This window comes from Siphateles boraxobius, unplaced genomic scaffold (genome assembly GCF_051911475.1).
Source record: "Siphateles boraxobius isolate OS27281-9 unplaced genomic scaffold, OSU_SipBor_1 53, whole genome shotgun sequence".
NCBI classification, from domain to species: Eukaryota; Metazoa; Chordata; class Actinopteri; order Cypriniformes; family Leuciscidae; genus Siphateles; species Siphateles boraxobius.
In genome coordinates, this window is record NW_027509175.1 from 10,388,364 (window position 1) to 10,410,236 (window position 21,873).

Consider the following 21,873-nt stretch of genomic DNA (forward strand, 5'->3'; position numbering starts at 1 on the left):
CATTCAATAGTATGACTGGATTTCTAACAATGGAAATCTCAATGCAAATGGGTGGAGTGTCCCTTTAACGTTATCAGCTGAAGGCTCGCTTGATAGGCCAATCGCTACGGTCTTCACTCAATACAGACTGCAGTCTGTGAGTTAGGATAAATGTCAGCACTAGGGTTACCACCCGTCCCTTAAAATACGGAATCGTCCCGTATTTGTGAAATAAACAGCGCGTCCCGTTTTGAATCAATACGGGACACGGTTTGTCCCTTATTACCTAGTTGTCTTAAACGCATCATCCCATGCAAATCATTCCGCATTCTGTGAAGACTCGTCCTATTCTACCCATGATTGGGTAATACTCGCTGCCATTGTTGGTTTGATTGGTTGGTTTGTTTGATACAATCAGGTTCAGGGCCAATCAGAGTCAGAGGAGGGCGGGTCTTTTGGCAGAGTTGATAGCAACGCTAGAGCTCTTTGAGAAATCAAAGCACCGTCTCACAGTTCTTCATACTTCAAGCATCTCCTGAATCCGATAGTGTAATGACAGTTTTTTAATCAGCTCAATAATGTTCTTATTGATTACATTTTAATATGCTGCCTATGCCCATTTGTCAAGAAATAATGTTACAATGTAAATGAATTATATCCATACATTATGGTATGATTCGTTTATTATGGTTAAGGTACACAGTCAGACACATGCATTTTTTAAATAAGAAATAAGAGAGAGAGAGAGATTTAATACATATTTAATAATAAAAATGTGCATGTGTGAAGAAAATAACTTATGCTTAACAAATCTAGAGAATTTCATCTTTTAATAGCCTACTATAGAATTAACAATAGGTCTGATTACATAAATAAATAGATTTTCTTACCAATAACAAAAATAGTGTTATAATTAAATTTCGAAATGTTTGTAGATTATAGGTTATTTATGTGTGGTATCACTGTTTGGATGGTGTTAGATGTTTGAAAGACAAACATCTATTCAGTGCTGAATGGAGTGACAAGAAGTACACTTAAAAAAATAAAAGTAGGCCTAACATAGTCCAATACTGCACAGTACTACTTCTGGTCTACTGATGTTTTTGATGTTTGAGATCCTTTGCTAAAGTCTCCTGCACTATATATTTTTTTCCCAATCAAATTTAGTATTTGTTTATCAACACATTTGTTTAATTTATAGTGAATAAGTTATGGATCTGTTAATTTAATAAGTTAATAAAGTATGGTTAACATCTCACATACATCTCCGATGAAAGGCAATTTTTTTTGTGGTCTCATTGTCACACTTTGTTAACGTTGTTTGTGATAGAGAGTGATTGCATCTGAAACGACACCTCCGGCCATTTGGATGGGTCATTGACCCAGTTTTTAATTAAATACGGGCAATCGTACCCTATTGCAGTTAATTTAGCAATATATCGTTGCCGGTCGGCAGGCGTCAATGCTTCGCAATAAGACATTTTGTCATTCAAATACATATGATGTTCGCGGTGTTTTCCCCCACGCCGACCACGCCCCCAACTATGACGCGTGGCCGACTGTATGTTTGAACCGGAATCAGACCCAGATGATGAAGAGACTTCGGCAGAAGAAACACAAATGAGAGAATGGACCAGGTCGTCCCGGAATGGTTATTTTATACATTTATGTACTTATAGAGTTTTAATCGCGTCCCCTTTGCAATACGGATGTGCAACACACACAAACTGTGATAACGTTGGCGCAATTTTTGAAACTACACACAAATACTGTGATAAGGCCAATAGGCTATCCCTCGTTCTACAGCTTCGTGTCGATGTGCTGGCCTTTGTATAAACATAGCAATTTTGATGTATTGTCTTTACAGAAAAAATGCAGTTTTTAATACAATATCTTTAAAAAAATATTTATAAACGTGTGGTTACACACTATACAAACAAGGTTTAAATTATAAACACAGACATCCTACGACGACGACAACCACTTTAACGTTAGACGCATTTGTTGTTGAAATGACTATTTGCTCAAAAATCATAAAATACACTTACTTCTACTGGAGGTGACGTTGGATCGCGAACAGTAGGCAACGATCCACACTTGAGGATTAACTTTGAAGCAAGACCTGCTTTGAATTGACCCTCGTTCACAAAACAGTCTGTCAGAAAATGATTCACGCAAACATAAACGTATTTTGGAAGTTTAAGTGGCGCCTTTCCTTCGTAAATAAAATCCATCCACTGCGTTTTCAGTGGCTCTGATGTCGGAAGTAAGTGAAAACTACTATGAACATTATTACATCCCACAACAGAACACTTATGTTTCTTAGGAGGCATTTTCGACAAGGCAGCACAAATCGCCAGAACACCGGCTGTCATTGAAACAATGGAGGATGGTGTACAGATCACCGAGGGCGGGGTCTATGCCAAAACTAGTGTCAATCAAACCACGTCGGTGGGGCTTGCGCAATTCTACGTCACGTTGAGCCGAATCTTAGAACAGCTCGTTCTGAGACAGTGCTCATGATTTATTGATATTGTAAAAAAAAAAAACACTGGGTGGATTTTTATCATTCTAGGGTGGTTTTACTCACACACTGCCAACACACATTTATGTTCAAACACTATGTAAAAGTGAATTTTGCATAATAGGTGCCCTTTAATATAAACGTATGCAAGTCTCTAGCTTTATTGTAAAACAAAACACACTTTTTTTTTGACTTTAGCCCAGGGTGGTCCAAACTCAGTCCTGGAGGGCCACTGTCCCGCAGAGTTTAGAGTTCCAGGACTGAGTTTGGACATCCCTGCGTTTAGCCAGTCACAACTGAATTACTTTATACAAGGCTATTTTCCTTTTTCCATGGCTAAAAACACATCACAATAGCGCATTGCAACCTTGTCCCCTGAGTTTAGACAAAATTCTGTAAAGTGAGTGATCTCCTTTGTCCCTTTGATGAACTGAAGTTGTACAGTACAGCAATCTATTGCATCTAAGTATCACTCCACATGCACAGCATAAGAAAATATGATCTTTAACCACACAAACGATCATAAAGACAGTAAAAAAAAAAAATCAGACGAATATGCACAATGTCAGAAATTAACATTAAAATTGATTGACAAGTGTTTTCCCCCTCTACATTCAAATGCTTAGCCTGTATAGGAATTCAAATATCAGCATTATTAGTATTTACTGATATACAATGCCACCAGAAATATAATTATCGATTTTCAAATTAAATAAAGCCTCAAAGAATATGAGCATATTTACAATAACAAGGAGTTTTCCTCTTACAAAGACCAGCAAATCGGAAGCATCATTGAATCAATGCAACCACAGAAATTCATTTAAATAACAGAATGGACATTCATCATAATAAGGTGTCAGCAATTTGTTGCCTAAAGTTATAGATATGGAGGGATTTATACAATGTACAATAACTCAGTCAGTCTTCTCTCATTAATGGCCATATTATGTATCATTATAAATGCACTTAGAATGAAATTAGTGGAAAGTGAATGCAACGAAATATAAAAAAAACTTTAAGGACTTCAATATCTTATAAATAAATCCTTAAGCAAAATGGGGCACTTTTGAGAACTGGCAAAAACATAAGAAATGTATACGATTAAATATTTATCAATCTAATATGCCACAACAGCATTGGACAAGCTTAAAATGCACAAAAAACAGGTTTTGTTGCCTGTCCCATCACGTATCTAGTGTCCCTTGTTTCCTGTTCCTGTAGTGGATGTTTGTGGCTGTAGTTTCTCGGATTTCCTGTCTTTAGTCTCGGAGTCGGAGGCTGAGTCTGAATCCTGCGCCTGCTGCTGTTTCATCCACATGTCAGAGTACAGCCCTCCCTTCGCCAACAGCTCCTCATGCCTACGACAAGCAATAATACTAGACTTTAAACTGCATAGTTCATGTATTAGCGAGTTGGACTTTGTGTTCAGCGTAGTAGTGAATACACTCACCTTCCTCTCTCCACAATCTGTCCATCACGAAGCACAAGAATCATGTCGGCTCCAATGACAGTCGACAATCTACAATAGATGCACATCAGAGATAGCGTTATACAATAAGAAATCCTGTAATGTATAAAAGATTATCATGTTTTATGAATTATGCTTTAAATGGGAGTTGATTTGAGTAAAAACTCTCAAAACCCCTTTAAAGGCGAAGATCGTCAGCGGCCCAGGATTATTGTTGTTCAACATTCACTGCACGTTAAAACATCACACTCTCAGAAATCATTTAATCACGTGTTTACCTGTGTGCCACCACAATGGTGGTTCTGTTGGCGCAGACTTTAGACAGCGATGCCTGGATATTTCGCTCAGTCTGTGTGTCTAGAGCAGATGTGGCCTATTGGTAGAGGATGAGAAAATTAGTCCATGATAAAAAAGAAAAAATCGAGAACTAGTCCTAACCAAAAAGTTTTCGTTCTAATGACAAAATGACTTATTGGTTGCTTTGCTTGTTCTCGGTTTCTGTCCGGTAATGCTGAGTAGCTCCGTCCACTGAAATGTCATAGGTTCAGAATTTGAATTGAATGTGAATTTGTTGATTTTTCTTTTTTTTTGACACACTAACATTCAAAATTTTGGGATTCAATTTGTTTAATGTTTTTGAAAGATGTCTCTTATGCTTGCCAAGGCTGCAGTTATTTGATCATTAATACTGTGAAATATTATTACAATTTAAATGACTGTTTTCAATATATTTTAAAGAGTAATTTATTCATGTGATGATGCAAAGCTGAATTTTCAGCATCATTACTGCATTCTTCAGTGTCACATGATCCTTCAGAAATCATTCTAACATGATGATTTGCTGCTCAACCCACATTTCTGATTATTATCAATGTTGAAAACAGTTGCTTAATATTTTTGTGGAAACCATGATAGATTTTTGTTTAGGATTCTTTGATGAATATGAAGTTAAAAAAAACTGAATTTATTCGAAATAGAAACCTTTTGAAGCAAATGTTTTTACTGACACATTTGTTCAAATTAATGTGTCCTTGCTGAATAACAATATTACTGGTAATAAAACTAATTAAAAAAAGTTAATAATAAAAATAATTCTTACTAACCACAAACTTTTGAACCTAAACTTGCTAAAACTGGGATAATTCCCTCATCCTAAACCGACTGTGTATATATTCTCCCATAATGCACTGGTGACGTACCTCATCGAGGAGGATGATCTGAGGCGCTTTGAGGATGGTGCGAGCGATGGCGACTCTCTGCTTCTCTCCTCCGCTCAACTTCAGCCCTCTTTCACCCACCTGAGTGTCATAGCCTACAAATATAAATCAATTATGAATATCAACTATGAACTCAAACATGATCTAGACTCAAAATGCACCAGCTGGATGGCATAAAAGCTAAATGATGATTCTGCCCTGCACAATGAATCGAAATAATCTGAGCACATCTTATAAAGGTCTGCATTTCAGACCCCCTACTTATATTATTCATTGCTTACAGTTTAATTCTACCTTTTCAATTCCAAAAATGGTTCTCACCGTCCGGGAAAGTTATTATTTTGTCATGGATGTCAGCAGCAATCGCAGCCTCCTCCACTTCCTGGTCAGTAGCAGCAACTCGACCGTAACGGATGTTGTCCCGGATTTTGTCATTAAACAGGACGGTGTCCTGAGGGACGACGCCAATGTGAGCGCGCAGAGAGGACTGCTTCACCTGAGACACAACCAGACGTATGCATTAACACAGCGCACAAGAGCTTCCCAGAAAAAATGTGAAACGACAAAATATCCCTCCACATGCACATGTAGGGACAGGTTTGGGTGCCTTTTATATATTACAAGCCAATGGCAGGTTCACCTTTGAGATGTCTTGACCGTCTATTTTTATACACCCGCCCTGAACGTCATAAAAACGGAAAATCAGACGGATGATGGTGCTCTTTCCTGATCCAGACTGTCCAACCTGAAGAAAAAAAATCCAAACAGACATGATTCACACGCACACACACGCACGCACGCACACACGCACGCACACACACACACACACGCACGCACGCACACACGCGCACACACACACACGCACACGCACACACGCACGCACGCACACACGCACGCACACACACACACACACACACGCACACACACGCGCGCACACACACGCACACACACACGCACACGCACACGCACGCACACACGCACGCACGCACACACGCACACACACCAAGTTTGGGGTCAGTACAATTTTTTTTTCTTTTTTTACGAAATTAATACTTCAGCAAGAATTGATCAAAAGTGACAGTAAAGACATTTATATTGTTACAAAGGATTTCTATTTCAAATAAATGTACTTTTGAAATTTGTTTTCAAAGAATAGAAAAAAAACATATCAGTTTCCACAAAAATATGATTCAGCACAACTGTTTTCAACATTGATAATCATAAGAGATATTTCTTGAGCAGCAAATCATCATATTATACTGATTTCTGAAGGATCATGTGACACTGAAGACTGGAGTAATGATGCTGAAAATTTAGATTTGTCATAACAGGAATATATTACATTATATTTCACAATATTACTGTTTTAATGTATTTTTAATGCAGTCTTGGTGAGCATAAGAGACTTTCAAAATAATTAAAAAATCTTAACGACCCCAAACTTTTGAACGGCAGTGTATATACCAAAACAAAGCTGAAAAGGCATTAATAGCAGCGCAACTTTTAAAAGATGTATAAAACAGAACAGACTTACAAGTGCGACCGTCTGTCCGGGGAGTACGGTGAAAGAGACGTCTTTTAGAATCTCCTTGCTGCAAAAATATCCGGATCGTATATAAAATAAAAGCATTTGTAAAATAAATTACTCTAATAATAATTAAGAATAATAGAAATACATTTAACTGAAGCTGCTTACCCTTGCATGTAGCTGAAGAAGACATTCTCAAAATCTACTTTTCCCTGTCTGTAGTAGAGGCTTCCTGCGTTGACATCATCCTTCACCTAAACAAAAAACCAAATAACCATGTCATTAATTATTCAAAAGCTTCTCTGTAATGAATTTCAAAGAAAACCCTCCACTCACTTCCTCATCCTCAGTGAAGAGCTTGAACATGCTTTCCATATCGATGAAGGAGTTCTGGATCATTCTGTTCAAGGAAAGATACATGCTAACTGTCATCTTTGTTCTTTTGAAAACGCGTATATATAGTGATCTATAAACAGAAGATAAACTATTAACCGAGACAAAAAAAAGCTCCATACCTGTAGTATGTTCCAAACCAGTTGAGTGGAGTGTAGAGCTGGATGATGTATGTTCCAAACAGCACATAATCTCCAACCTGGAAGACCACCGTGAGTTACAAGCAGTTTAAGTCACATGATGATAAAAAATAATAACAATTACAATATTGAAATAATTTTTAATACGATTAAAATTATATTAAAGGTGCATTGTGTAATATTTCTGAAGATCTATTGACAGAAATGCAATATAAGATCCATAACTATGTTTTCAGTGGTGTATAAAGACCTTGCATAATGAACCGTTATGTTTTTATTACCTTAGAATGAGACATTTATATCTCCATAACCGCGGGCGCCCCCTTCTATGGAGGTCGACATATTGTGTCGTCATGTTTCTACCGTATCCGACAGCGAACACACGGCGCGTTTCGTCACTACCTTGAAAAAGAAGTTTTCAGTGGTGTATGACCACCTTACTTAATGAACCGTTATATTTGTATTACCTTAGAATGAGCTGTTTCTATCTACACACACCGCGGGTTCCCTTACATTGAAATGCGCCGACGTGTTTCTACAGTAGCCCTAATGGTCAAACGCGTTTCGTTACTATGTTGCTCTTCGTGCAAGGAAGCAAGCTTAGTTCAGCGAATAATACACTGACACAATGATGAACAAGTGACAATAATATTTGCCATAACATATAGTTTTACTGAATAATAAAGTAAACATAATTTCTTAATTTATCCTTGTAAAGAAACCTCATTGCTGAACTGGCTACTCTCTGCTGTCTCAGACGATCAGACGATGACATATTTTCCTGTCGGCCACCGTAACTTTTGATGGTTGCAATTCGTAACCTCACCACTAGATGTCGCTAAAAATCACGCACTGCAACTTTAATTGAAGTATTTTAAATTTGTTCTTTTTTATTTAAGTTTTATTTAAGTTTTTCTTATTGTATTTTAAAATGCATTAAAAGACATTAAAATAATATTAAAAAAAAATCTATTCTGCTCTTCATTACACTTTTTTTTTTTGTCACTGCCAGATGAATAACTTTTTCTCAAGCCATTAAACCCACCACAATCCAATAAAATATGCTTCAGAGACTGTGAACTCTGACATGAGGCATGTAAACAATACTAAAACCTCATGAGTAAGTCTGGAGTGGAAATTCCACATTGGCATTTCAATCACAATCTCAAACTTTAATCAAAATCTCTGGTTGGGAAACTCTGCAATAAAGTAATTTAGTGCATTAGCCAAACTGTAGGCTGTTGATTATTGCAAAGCAGCATTTTAAAATCTGATTGCTAATCCAATCAGATTTTAAAGCCAGAACTATTTTTTTAAAGCCAGATCTATTTTATTAATGTACATTAGCAATCAAAAGTTTGGGGTCTTTAGATCAAATAAATGCAGTCTATTTGAGCATAAGTACAGTAGTAATACTGTTTTTTGTAGATTCATATATTAAAAAATGTAGTTTATTCCAGTGATGGAAAGCTGAATTTTCAGCATTATTACTCCAGTCTTCAGTGTCACACGATCCTTCAGAAATCATTCAAATATGATGATTTGCTACTCAAAAATAATTTATTTTTATTAATATCAATTGTTGAAACCAGTTGTTCTGCTTACTTTTTATTTATTTATTTATTTTTACACGTATTTAATTATAACCATTACACTTTTTTTCAGGCTTGACAGATAAATAGAATGCTAAAAAACATTATTTATTTGAAATTTAAATCTTTTTCCAACATTATATATATATATATATGTCTCTACTATGACTTTTGGTCAATTTTAAAAGAACTACTTTTGTTTATAAATGTATATTCCTTTTTTATTTGTTTCAAATCTTTTTTTCCTTCTTTAAACCACTTGGCCTGATATGATGAGTTGTCCTGACTGTTCGTACCTGAAACTTTCCCTCCGTCACGAAGTACGCACAGAGCAAAGATCCGGTCAGAAGACCCAAACCGATGATGAGGTTTTGCGTTTGGTTTAAAAACGCCAGAGACGCGTTGGTCTTCCATTCCGATACCTGAGCAAAAATAAAATATAATTATGAAAGTGATATTTATGATTTATTTCTGTTAACCATTAATCAAAAAACTATAAAAAACACGTTATAACAAATCTGGTGTGGAGAGCAGTCTTAAAAAATACTACCTGATATTTCAAGATGGCATCCTCAAAGCGACTCGCTTCGTAACACTCTGCATTGTAATATTTCACCTGTTGACAATATCATAATTCAAATCACACCATTTGAAATGACACATTATGTGCATTATATTGCACAGCACAATTTTATTTTATTTTTTTACAACACATATTCTGACACCGACCTTAGCCAAACAAAGAGGGAACAAAACCATACCGTCTCAAAGTTCAATAAAGAGTCCACAGCTTTCGATTTGGCATTGTTATCTTGTGTGTTCATATCTCGTCTGTATTTAGTTCTCCATTCAGTGATGATGATGGTGAGAGCTGAAAGAGACACAGATAAAAGAGCAGTCACTCAATCAAATGCTGATCTGGTGTATTTCTATTCTTCTGTCATTAGTGACTCCTGGGACTAGGAGAATCAAACCTGCGCTCCTGCAGATTGCAGAATGTCGTATGGTGTTAACAGTACGTGAATTTTATATTTGCACAGAATACCGTGACAAATTCAATTTGCTGAATTGTGCAGCACACTAAAGCACACTGTGTCCCACAATGCAATGCACTAGACTACTAAACCTTCCATTTCCAGTGTGACGAATAAGCCAGAAGTTATATCAACTGTAATTTTAACATACTATTCAGAAAGTCATAAATGTGCACCAATTGCAGAATTAAACAAGCAGCACAATAAGGTTCTTTGGTTATTTAATTTAAAAAAATTTGTTTTTCTATTTAGCTTTAATTAATTTGTATTCAGTTTAAGTAATTTTATTATTTCAACTTAAGTTTTTTTTTTTATTGCCAATATATACAAAAACATTTATTTAATATAGCATAGATGTATGGATACTGCATTCTGTTTCACAAACTACACTTAGTAGGCAGTATATTTCTATATCAAACACATCCATTATTCTAATTAATCACCTGAACCGGCTAGACAAGGTCTTCGGGTATAACTTGAAGTATAAGTGTAAGAAAACAAAACCAAAGAAACAAGATCTTTGTGTACAGGACAATCATTCTCTGTATGGTATAAGTTTACCAGTGTATTGAGACAATCATCCTCTCTGAATGATTTTAAGAAACAGTTAAAAACATATTTTTTCCATAAGCTTTTGTGTAGGTATGAGTGCTGAGGTATTGTTGCTGTATACCCAAGTTAGTCTAGAAAACTGAACTCATTTTTTGTAATTCTCTCGCTTTTTATTTTTTATTTCATTGTACAGCACTGTGGTCAAACTATCTTGTTTTATTATGTGCTTCATAAATTAAGTTGGATTAGATTGGATGAATAAATACATTCAGCACACAATTATACTTTTAATACTCAAAGGGGCAGCTATAGTATTTAGTTTTTAGTAAAAGACTAAAAACATATTATTACAATGTATTGCTCGAGATCTCAAGTGTCACTCAATGCAATAAATAAATATTTTCTTTCAGTAATGCAATTGTACTTTTAATACTCAAACCATACCAGACAAGGAGAAGCCATAGTATATTAGGTCAAATTACACATTTCTAATGTAAATCATTTGAAATGGGGGCAACAATAAGGGAGGAAAAATGTGTGTGTGTGTGTGTGTGTCTGTGTGTGTGTGTGTGTGTGTGTGTGTGTGTGTGTGTGTGTGTGTGTGTGTGTGTGTGTGTGTGTGTGTGTACATAGTTAGATACTCACTGAGGTAGAGGGCCATGCAAACAAAGACTATGAGGCCAAACCAGGCATTGAAATTGGATATAAAATAGATAATGGCGATGACAATGTCAGCGATGGTGGGGAAGATGCTGAACACGATGTAGCTGTTGGAATACACCAAAAAATATATATACATTTCAAGAAAATAGAGACTGGGATCACTTTTACTGTAAAAGCACACTATCTGTACATAAGGTCTGCATATGCATCCAAGACTAATATTGCAAAGCTGACCTTGTTTACACTTGCATCCAAATGCAAAACACCTCCAGATAAGAAGGTTTGTGGTCTTATCTAAAGCTAATGTCAAATTTCTAATGATTTTTTAAGCTGTACCTCAGCAGGCTGTTGATGGAGGAGGTTCCTCTGTCGATGCTTCTCAGGACGTCTCCGGTGCGGCGGCCCAGGTGCCAGCGCAGAGACAGAGAGTGCAGGTGAGCGAAGAGACGCACCTGTACCACACGGTTAGTGTACTGCTGTACTCGGATCCACAGGAACGAACGCATGTTACTCACAAACCCTGACGAACCTGCAGACGGAAACAGATGAAGATATGACTGTGGTCAGATTCAAACTGATATTCCACGTCACGCTACAAAGATATCATTAAATTGGGTGATGTTCCCTCACCAGCTCCACCACCCTGCAGGAACTTCAGAAGCCCGTAAACACACACTGTAGTGGCCAGAGTCTTCCAAGAGCTCCCATCCGTCAGCTGGTTCACTGTAAAGGAGATTCACAACATACATATATAGATTGTTGCAAAGCCCGCACTGCTGTGGACAAAAAGACTAAGAAAAGGCTACTGACCTGGGGCCTTATTTATAAAACTGTGCGTAGGATGGATCCTTACCAAAAATTTACGTGCACCAGAAAGCCAAAAATGCCAGAACCTGCGCAGAATTCACTTTATAAATCCCAGTTAGTTGAAAAAGATTGTGCACACATGCGTCTCCTCCCCGAAACAACCATATATGGAGCTTACAACGGCTAGTTTTACTATGCATATCCTCATCTGCATATCATTTGCATATGATTATTCATCCACACGACAACATGTTTAACAGTACAAGACATTAGGAAAATATGAAAAATGGATGTGTCGTTGCATTAGTTACATTAATAAAAATCATTTAGTAGCCTATCCTTGCCTTGTTTTTGAATAAATAAATCAAATAGTGTGAAATATATTTCGAAGAATTTTTTTCTTAATCTTTTCCACTGGCCAAATAGTATTTTTAATTGATTTATATTTTTAATGGAAACAGATAGACCTTGTTGTCAGTGGCGGTTCTAGACCATTTAAACTGGGGGGGCCAAGATGGGGCCAGTTGTACTGTTAGAGGGGCCAGTTACATTTAGACTTTATTGTTGTCATATCATTTTCTGCACTGCACTGCAGGCATTAACAGGCAAAATACCATGTTTATAATCATTCAATGTATTTGCATTTCCATTATATTTTTACATTTGCATTACATATTCAGTATTAGTCACAGTAACTGTAATTGACATGATGTCCTTCTTTCTCTTCATTTTGGTGAGAACTATAGAGCAAAAGCAATGGGGACCAACAAGCTTATTAATTCATTTACTGAAAATAACTGACTTGCTAGGTAACTATGTCTAACCGTTTACAGGGTTCCTGCACACTTTTTAAAGTCAAATTTAAGGCTTTTTAAGACCTGAAGAAATCTAAAATTAATACCGTACATTAGGGGTGCGCAATATTGACAAAAATATATCTCAATATTTTCAACGTTTTGTTGATAATAATTAGATGATATTTTACTGATTGTGTTTTTGTGCTGGTGCCATGGCTGGTTTAGGCCTGTTGTTGACAGCAGACTCACAAAGATATTCATATTTTTCATATTCTATGCAGTGGTCAGCTCACAGCAGTGACAGAAATTAATTTTTTAATTAAGGGCAAAATTTGCCACCTTAAATTGATTTCCAGGGGCAATTTCACCTATGGACATTCTTTCTAAACTTATTTAGAGTTATGCATCACCTTTTATGTCAAATACTAACATTCAAATTATACAGTAATTTTACTTATTTATACAATAATACTTAGTTATACAATAATTATACAGTACCACTGCTACCAGTCAAATTAAATCATTCAATCAAAATCCATCTTTGCAGTGCAGAGGAGACACAGAAGCGGCATTAATATATTTACCCTCCATTTACAATTGCATAAATAAAGCTATGAGATTTTTTTTTAATCAATGTTTAAATATGAAATGATTTCGAATTTTGAGTTTTAATTAAAGGGTACTTTAAATATGAAACTAAAACCGCCAGTAGGCCGCGGTAAGTCCCTGTCTTAAGTGAGTTGAGGGAGTCATTCATTCAACCGATTCGTTCAAACGGCTGATTCATTCGGGAAAGAAGCAAGTGATTCCTTTCCAAACGCGGATTTCAGTCAAGTAATCATCGCTGTCTGACTCTGCTACGGTTTCATTTTGAAATTCTAGTCGGCGAAATAAAGGGAAAACAAACAATATTGACAATATTGTGTCTAAAAAGTAACTCCCAATGTTAACTTATTGTTAATTTAACTGTTGTATAACATCAATATCACAGTTGCAATTGTGCACGGGAAACAGCGCACTTGTTGATTTGATATTCTAATATAAGAACATAATATGATATAAATATAAGACAAAAACTAATTTGGGGGCATAGGCTACCTATGAACTGCACACAGCAGTGAAAGGACGATAGACAAATGCGATGTCAGCTCACAGTGCCTCCTACTATAGTTTTGATTACAATATCATAATAAAAAATACACATCGCACACCCCATACGCACATAAAGAATGAACTTACAACTGAACTGACATTTACCAGCTTTCTTCTTCTCTCCTCTCTCGCGTGCATGAGACAGACGTTATTCTGCCGCGATTCCCGCGAATGTGATGCGAATTGTCACGTGAACAAGCAAATCCACAAAAATAGAATAATAAAAAATGATAGGCATACAACGATAACAATGATAAACAACGATAGCAAAAAACAGTTTTGTAACTTTGTAAGTTTTGTAATTATTTCACACTCCACATTTAGGGGGGCCACAAGGGGGGCCAAGCTTGTTGTCACAGGGGCACTGGCCCCCCCTGGCCACCCCCTAGAACCGCCACTGCTTGTTGTGCATTATTTGAACGAAACTATTTTCTCAGATAATCTGCTATTATCATGATAAGCAATTATCTCTGTAGTTAAAACATTAAAACACAGCATGCCAGAGGAAAAGTGTTCGAAAGCATTGCATACACAACAAATATTTCTATTTATTGAATATAAAAGATGTTGTAACTTCTCAGTAATGATTTCATGTAATTTAAGTGTTTAACTCCATTAATCAGAATGGCATATTTAATCCAAATGTTTATATCAGAAGTAAAATATAGTTAAAATCATTCTTTTATTTATTTAAACTGTTATTGTGAACATGCACTGTATTTATGATTAGGACTTATAATGAAGATTTATGGCTATATATGCGTCAGTTTCACTAAACGGCCCAAAGCGCTCGCTGGCGCGGACATTTAAGAAGGGATGGATGTTTGCTTCATGTGATAGGCTTGATTAGTGAAATTATATTTATATTATCTTTCTGTATATGTATAATTTTCTTTAGATTTTCTGTCTAAAAGTGACCCAAAAGACATTTAACTCCAGCTCAACATCGGTGTCGCCAAACTGTTTTTCAAACTGAGTTTGCGTGCAGGTGCGCAAATTTTCCCGTCAAGTTTGTTTTTATAAATCACAACTTGTGCGTCAGAAGTGGCGTACGCCTCTTTCAAGGCCTGTTTTGTGCATACGCAACAGTTATAAATGAGGCCCCTGAACATACAATAATTTTGCTTATATTTCATAAATAATTCAATCATGACTGTATAAGACTCTTATTCTGCACCTATGTTCTTGTAGTAGATGGGCACGAACACATTGATGACACGTTCCACAGCCAGCATCCCGAGACACAGAAGGACCAGCAGCTGAAGCACGGCACTCCCTTTAGGCCACATGTACGGCACCAACAGACGCACCTTCTGCCCAAAGTCTTTCCACGTAGACTGATTGTCATCAGAATTACCCAAGAGAGGCTGAAAAGATGCATTAATGAGATTAATGATTATGACAGTAAGATGTATTTATTTATGCAGATTTGACAACAGCAGTTGCATCTAATGTCTTACTGCTCCGTGCTCAACGTCTCGCTCATCTTCATTGACCAGAAGCATGTACGGGCGGCGAGGCAAGCCTGGAGCTTTGAGGCCTAACAGGAACAGCAAACCTGAGCTGAAGTATCGCACCAGCCAGAAAGCAAACTCCAACTGCAGTTACAATGAACAAAATGCAGAAAGGGATTATTATTTTGCTTTTGTTTGTATCTGCTACAATCATATCATACATATCTCTGATATTGTTTAAAGAGTAAAGACCATCACTATAATGCGTCTCACATTTTAAGATTTTTGGTCGTTAGCATGTAAACAAATTACTTCAAAGACTTTAGATTTTATGGTTTCTTTGGCTTTAAAAAAAATAAATATATATATATATATATATATATTAATATATACATATATATATTTTTTCTTTTTCTTTTTTTTTGTACCATGGATTTGACTGCAATTTATCCAGTGTCTAACTGAATTTGTCTTCTCTAATTAATACGTTATAAATAAAAACAATTGTATCATTACCATGGGGTGCCAAATTTAAAGTAAAGCATATACAAAAAACATACAATATTTTAAACATAAAATATTTACACATATATAATATTAAAATGTTTAAATTTAGACTTTATTTTAAGTTTTAGGTCTATTTACATTTATAATTATATACTGTCTATTTAAGGGTAATATTTTATTTAATTTTATTTAATTAACGAATTTATTGTTTAATAATGTATAAATATTGATGAAGTTTAAACGGTTTACCATAATGCTGTTTAATTTAATAATTAAACAATTATATAAAATTAAGATTTCCATTACACGAGAGTAGATGTTAAAACTTCATGCTGATTTGTACTCGGCTTTCGCCAAGTAATCACCAACTAAGACGTAGCTTTACAGTAACCTATGCTTCTCCATCCATTTACGCTTCTTTCCATCTGGTGACGGAATCTCCTTCTGTCTGGTGTTAATAGCTGTAGTGTATTTGCGCGTCAGCACACACAACGGCTGCAACCACAGTGCGGTCCCCCCATAACAACCCTCTGGATTGAGCGGAGTAGGGAACATCTCTAGGGTCTTCAAGTGGGCACCTTCCGTCCTCAGTGTTTCGTCGACTAGCCCACGACACCTCAAGAGGGCTCGACAGTGACTCTGGCGTCCCAGAGTCACCCCCCTCCGTCCCCCACTCAACTCAGCCCAGCTTACTGACCTCTACTTCCCTCTTGCTGCTGAGACCTAACCACAATCTCACAATCTCTCCGCAACCCAACCATACGTGCCAACCCGTTTGACTAAGGCTGTCGAGCCCCACTGGTGCGTTAATATGCAGTTTCAGTGGCAACGGTTCCGTATGGCATACCACCTACCGCAAAACACAATATCTGCCCAACCACCTGTCATTCACGCAATATACACAGGAACGTAATGACTGTAAATACTATACAACCTCTACAAATAAACCAACAGACTCTTCAAGTTTTCAAGAATTCTACGAAACCGTAGCATGGCGGCCTGTACACAGCCAGCTAGAATCTTTCCGTCTCAACCACAGCCAGTTGCTGCTTCTTTCTGCTGCTTCAGGTAAGTTCTTTACTGTGCGACGCAACTCTTGGCCACTGAATCCGACGTCTCTGAGGAACCGGGTTTTAGAGTGTGCCACAAATCCTCGACAACCCACTTCCACTGGATAAACTCGGACTCTCCATCCTCGCTGTTCTGCTTCAGTGGCCAGATGAGCATACCATAGTTTCTTCCTCTCATATGCCTCATCTACCGCATCCTCCCATGGCACTGTTAACTCTATCAGTTGAACAATGCGTGCTGATCCAGACCAAAAAAAAAATATCTGGTCGTAGGTTAGTGGTGGCAATCTCAGGTGGAAAAATAAGCAGTTAATCAAGATCAGCCAGCATCTTCCAGTCCCTAGCAGCTTCCAGTTGTCCTGGGCGAGAATTGGTGTTAGCACCTTTTCTTGGTGGTTGCTCGCCTGGGCGGAGGAATATTGTCTTCTGCGTGTAATGTTTTGCTAGAACAGGCGGCAACATATTGGTCACACTACGCTTGCCTTCCAATGCTAAAGCCAAACATCGCAATACTTGGTCATGGCACCAAGTAAACCGACCCTGGCTAAGAGCCACCTTACATCCTGTCAAAATGTGCCTTAATGTGGCAGGTGATGAACACAAAGGACAAGAGGGATCCTCTCCTACTAGGCTTGCCGCGATAGACGGTGTTGACGGTGTTACCGGTTTTAAGCACCATCACCGGTGACATCACTTTCCCACCGTGACACCGCGATGTCTTGACTTTTTTAAAGTATTCGTTTTTGCTAAAATATTTATTTGAATTAATTAAAAATAATAATTATCAATTATTTAGTTCAGAAGAGAGCATACATTATAATTAAAAACTGAACTGCGCAGTGCGTGCCAAGAGCCAGTCATGATCAGCAGGCATCAGGAGTCAAATTCCATTTAGCACGTGTGGAGATTTTATATTCGTCTCTTAGACCCCATTTACACCTGGTATTAAAATGAGATCTGTATCCAGATAAGTTATCCGGATAATAAGTGTTCTGATCTTACCGATTCCATTTACACCTGGCCACATAAATGTGTTTTTGCAAAATGGATATAAATCCGACTTCAACTCCCGCGCTATGATTTAATGGATTGCACGCCACCGAAAGCAACAGAGGTGAGCTGCATTTTATTGATCATCAGCTCATTTCAAAATCAAAGACAGCAATAAGAAAAAGTGGCAACAGCCCTGGTAAGATAATTTCGTTTTTTTACTTGAAGATGATTGTGTGTTAAGCGTCTGTGTCTGTGACTTACTTTCACTTTTATTTGCGATGTTTGCACGTTGGCTTGATGAATAGACGCTCAGCTGCTCATCTGCGGTAATGCGTGTTGCAGTAGCGTCGTCATATCTGACATGAAATAGCCTATAGCCTATATAACACTCTCACACGTTTATTTTTTTTTAGCATTTTTGGGAGGAGTAAAATATACATATGTGGTTTCAACAACCAGATTGCGTTTACACCTAGTAAAGATCCGAACACAATGCAGCCAGACTACCTCCAGATGTGGTCAGGCAGATCCGATCACAATCCGATCACAACGTATTTACACCTTGCATTAACATGCGGTTTTTATTATCTGGATAACCTATCTGGATACAGATCGCATTTTAATACCAGGTGTAAATGGGGTCTTATTTATTTGGTTTTATCTTATTTAAACTTTGTGTAATTTATTTAGGCCTATTTTATTTTCTTATTCGTTAATAAACGTTTTATGGTTCTTATTTGTTTGGGCCCAGTTTGCCGATTTTCACTTTTTTCAGCCTATGCATGGGGTTATTTTTATTCGTTCGTTATGCTAATAAAAGTTCTGTCTATAAATAAAAGTTTTATTATCAGCGAGTTTTTTTTTTTTTGTCCATTCAAGCAATTGACGCTGAATTGCCAATTGACGCTTATTTCGAAAGTGAAAGTATAACGCGCACGCATTTAAAAGCTATTTAACTCCCCCGCCCCGCCCCCCAGGGTGACACCGCGATTCCCGGTGTTGTCACACGTCGATTAACCGGTGGGAAAATTTCCTCACCGCCGCAACCCTATCTCCTACCCAGAGGTTTAGGTTCTGGGGTGATGGGAGAACATCATATATATATATATATATACACACTGTAAAAAGGGCAAATAAATTAATAATTTTATTAAATTTAATGTAATAATATATATATATATATATATATATATATATATATATATATATATATATATGCTAACTTTTTTTTTAAAGAGTCAAATTTGAAAACTGGAATAATTTTGTAAATGGTTTTTTAGTTAAATCTGGCAAAATTGCTGAGAATTTTTGTAACATGCTTTTTTTTTAAATAATATTTTAAATAATAATCTTTTGCATTCAACATTCAAAGTTAAGAGCAAGATTAGAGTGAGCAGAGTAAAACTGCTACGTCATGGAGTGTCACAAAAACTGTTATCTGATTGGTCAAACTTAAACGGTTGGGTGTGGCCAATGAGGCCAAAAAAGGAATGCAGCCAGAACTGACCATGACTCGACAATATTGTCACTGCCTACTATTTAAAAACACAAAATGACTCAACAATATTTTCAGTGCCTACTATTTAAAAGCACAAAATGACTCAACAATACTGTTTTTTTTAATCACCATCAAAACTTGACAGATTTGCAGAGTCATTCAAAGTTTGATCCTCAATAGGTATTGTAGTTTGTAAATAAATAATCCTTTCACAAAATTGCCATAATGCTATGTCATGGTGTGTGAGCAGCATTCCTACATCTGCCACCCCTTTCAAATACCTTTCAAACCACTTTAGGCAGGACAATGGCATCAGTGCCAAAGGTTATGCTACAGACATGCATGATAATACAATATAAAACACTAAAAAGTACTACAATCTGGTGCATAACTTAATGCAACTCAATATGAATTGTGTTTATGAAAGGTATGCCATTACTTTTCATCTGGTGGATGATAAACAGGTAAAAAAAAAAAAAGCCCAATAATTACATTACTGCAACAACTTAGCATATACAAATCATCTTTACTAACAGATTTATTATTAGACAACAGTTTATTTTTTAATTGTTTAATAATGTATAATTATTTGGTGATGTATTCCTAACCAAAAACACACGTACCTGTTGATCGGACGTCTCCAGAGTCCACCACCACTGAGGGCTCATCCACGACACAAACGCCAGGTTTTCGGCTGCAAAAGCCACGGCCCAGTACAGCAACAGTACCGAGCTGTGTCCTCTTGTTCTGTCCCGCACCAGAACCCTCCTTCTCTCCAGACGCAGCAGAGCCACGGCCCAAAGCCATCCCATCATGGAGAGACACCCGTACAGGACCACGTATCCCGGCAGCTCTCCGCTGCGAGCGATCCGAAACACCATCCAGCCCAGAGCCTGCAGGACGAGCAGCACCGACAGGCCCACTTGGAGCCGGTACAGTCGAGAGCGAGGGATGAACTTGGGCTCCATGTCTGTACCGTAGCGGCTGTACCAAACACACAGAAGCGTGCCGAAGAGGAAGAAGAGGGTGAGGAGGACGGACGGCACCAGGGTGAAGTAGAAGCAGAGAGTCAGACCGCCCTCCACCCACACCTGCTGCATGGAGACTCCAGCTTCACAGAAACTCTTCATCTCCACCATGATGATGATGATGGATTCACACAAAGAATATCTGGAAAAAATTATAAGGTGAGGAACCAAATAAACTTGTGTTTCCCACAACTAAAACATACTGTGACTATAATACAGGCACGGTGTCCGATATATATTTAAACTTACGCACAAAAATAACTAAAACGGAAATAAATATTAATAAAAACTATACAGGCATATAGTAAAAATGACAAAAAAACAACAAAATTACAAAAACTTTATAAAAAATAAAAATTATAATAGTATCTCAACAATACTAAAATAACTGCACGGTGCAGTGATAGTTTCAAAATCAGACACTGCTACTATGGTATAGAATGATAAACATAGTCATGGTATTTATATGGTACCCCAAGGTACTTTTAAATAATACCAAAGTATTACCATACATGTACAAAAACATCAACGATCATAAAACTTGATTTTTAAAATGACATATTATTATTTAATATACATTATTATTATTGATATTAAATGTTCTCATTTTACTAAACATAAAAATATACATATTTAAAAAGCAAAGTTTATTGCTGAGGATGTTCATGAGCCAGTCATTATAATAATTCCTTAGATTATAATGCAATACCATTGTTTTATTGTTTATTTGAATGTGTTGTGACCAACTTACCAATACACTACCATGATAAAACATGCATGCATAATACACGCTACTGTACCATGTACAAAGAACACGACAATTCCACTTATTTGTAAGTGTTATTTATTACCACATATACCAAAAAGTACCATAATATTACCGTGTGAAAACACGTCCACGGAAACTTGTGTCAGGCCGGTAAGAATATGAACTAACCTGTTTCCAATGTCAATGGGATCCTTCTTTGCTGCGCGTCCTTGAATAACTAACGTTACCCCCTCAGATGGATTATGATGATGTTAGCGTTCCTAAAACATGTCATCGTATGTGGTTGCTATATATGACCTTACACTACAGTCAGAAACTCACGCAGTTCAACACCATCATCCATTACACAATAAATAACACCGGGACAAACAAACGCCGCGTGGTCCTAGCGCCCTCATTACGCAGTCACGTGGTGAAGGGTACTTTTCTTATCGCAAGTAAGAATGGTCCAATTGAAGTCCCTTGTGATCAAAAAAATCTTTTTTAATGCCGTTTATTGTAAATTAATAATCTGTGGGATTTATCAATTAAAAACACCATGTTCTTTCTTATCTCTACAAAAAGTCAATAGACATCCTAAGATTTGAATGGGATTCAAAGGAACCCCATATATTTTCAAGGTTTCCAATCTGCGTCTTTGCAAAAAAAAGAAAAAAGATTTTCGACGGTTCTGACCAATTAATTTATATGCCTTTTGCATAATAATAA

General features: G+C 36.9%; 1 protein-coding gene across 2 annotated transcripts; it reads right to left on the reverse strand.

The window, feature by feature from the left end:
* Positions 1-2,539: 2,539 nt before the first annotated feature.
* On the reverse strand, positions 2,540-21,598 carry abcb6a (ATP binding cassette subfamily B member 6 (LAN blood group) a). Of its 2 annotated transcripts, XR_013195437.1 has the most exons (21): positions 21,334-21,572; positions 19,992-20,538; positions 15,307-15,444; positions 15,024-15,213; positions 11,721-11,813; positions 11,427-11,619; positions 11,073-11,194; positions 9,603-9,712; positions 9,392-9,457; positions 9,138-9,263; positions 7,232-7,308; positions 7,053-7,116; positions 6,885-6,970; positions 6,723-6,780; positions 5,829-5,933; positions 5,510-5,684; positions 5,171-5,283; positions 4,250-4,344; positions 3,954-4,022; positions 3,412-3,861; positions 2,540-2,717 (listed from the first exon to the last, which is right to left on the reverse strand). XR_013195437.1 is itself a non-coding variant. In XM_077205373.1 (20 exons), the coding sequence occupies exons 2-20, from the start codon at positions 20,505-20,507 to the stop codon at positions 3,696-3,698; spliced, it is 2,562 nt and encodes an 853-aa protein (XP_077061488.1). In that variant the 5' UTR covers positions 20,508-20,538; positions 21,334-21,598; the 3' UTR covers positions 2,540-3,695. The 2 variants fall into 2 exon arrangements, 1 of the variants encoding a protein (XP_077061488.1); XM_077205373.1 differs by having other exon boundaries at positions 2,540-3,861; positions 21,334-21,598.
* Positions 21,599-21,873: the final 275 nt, after the last annotated feature.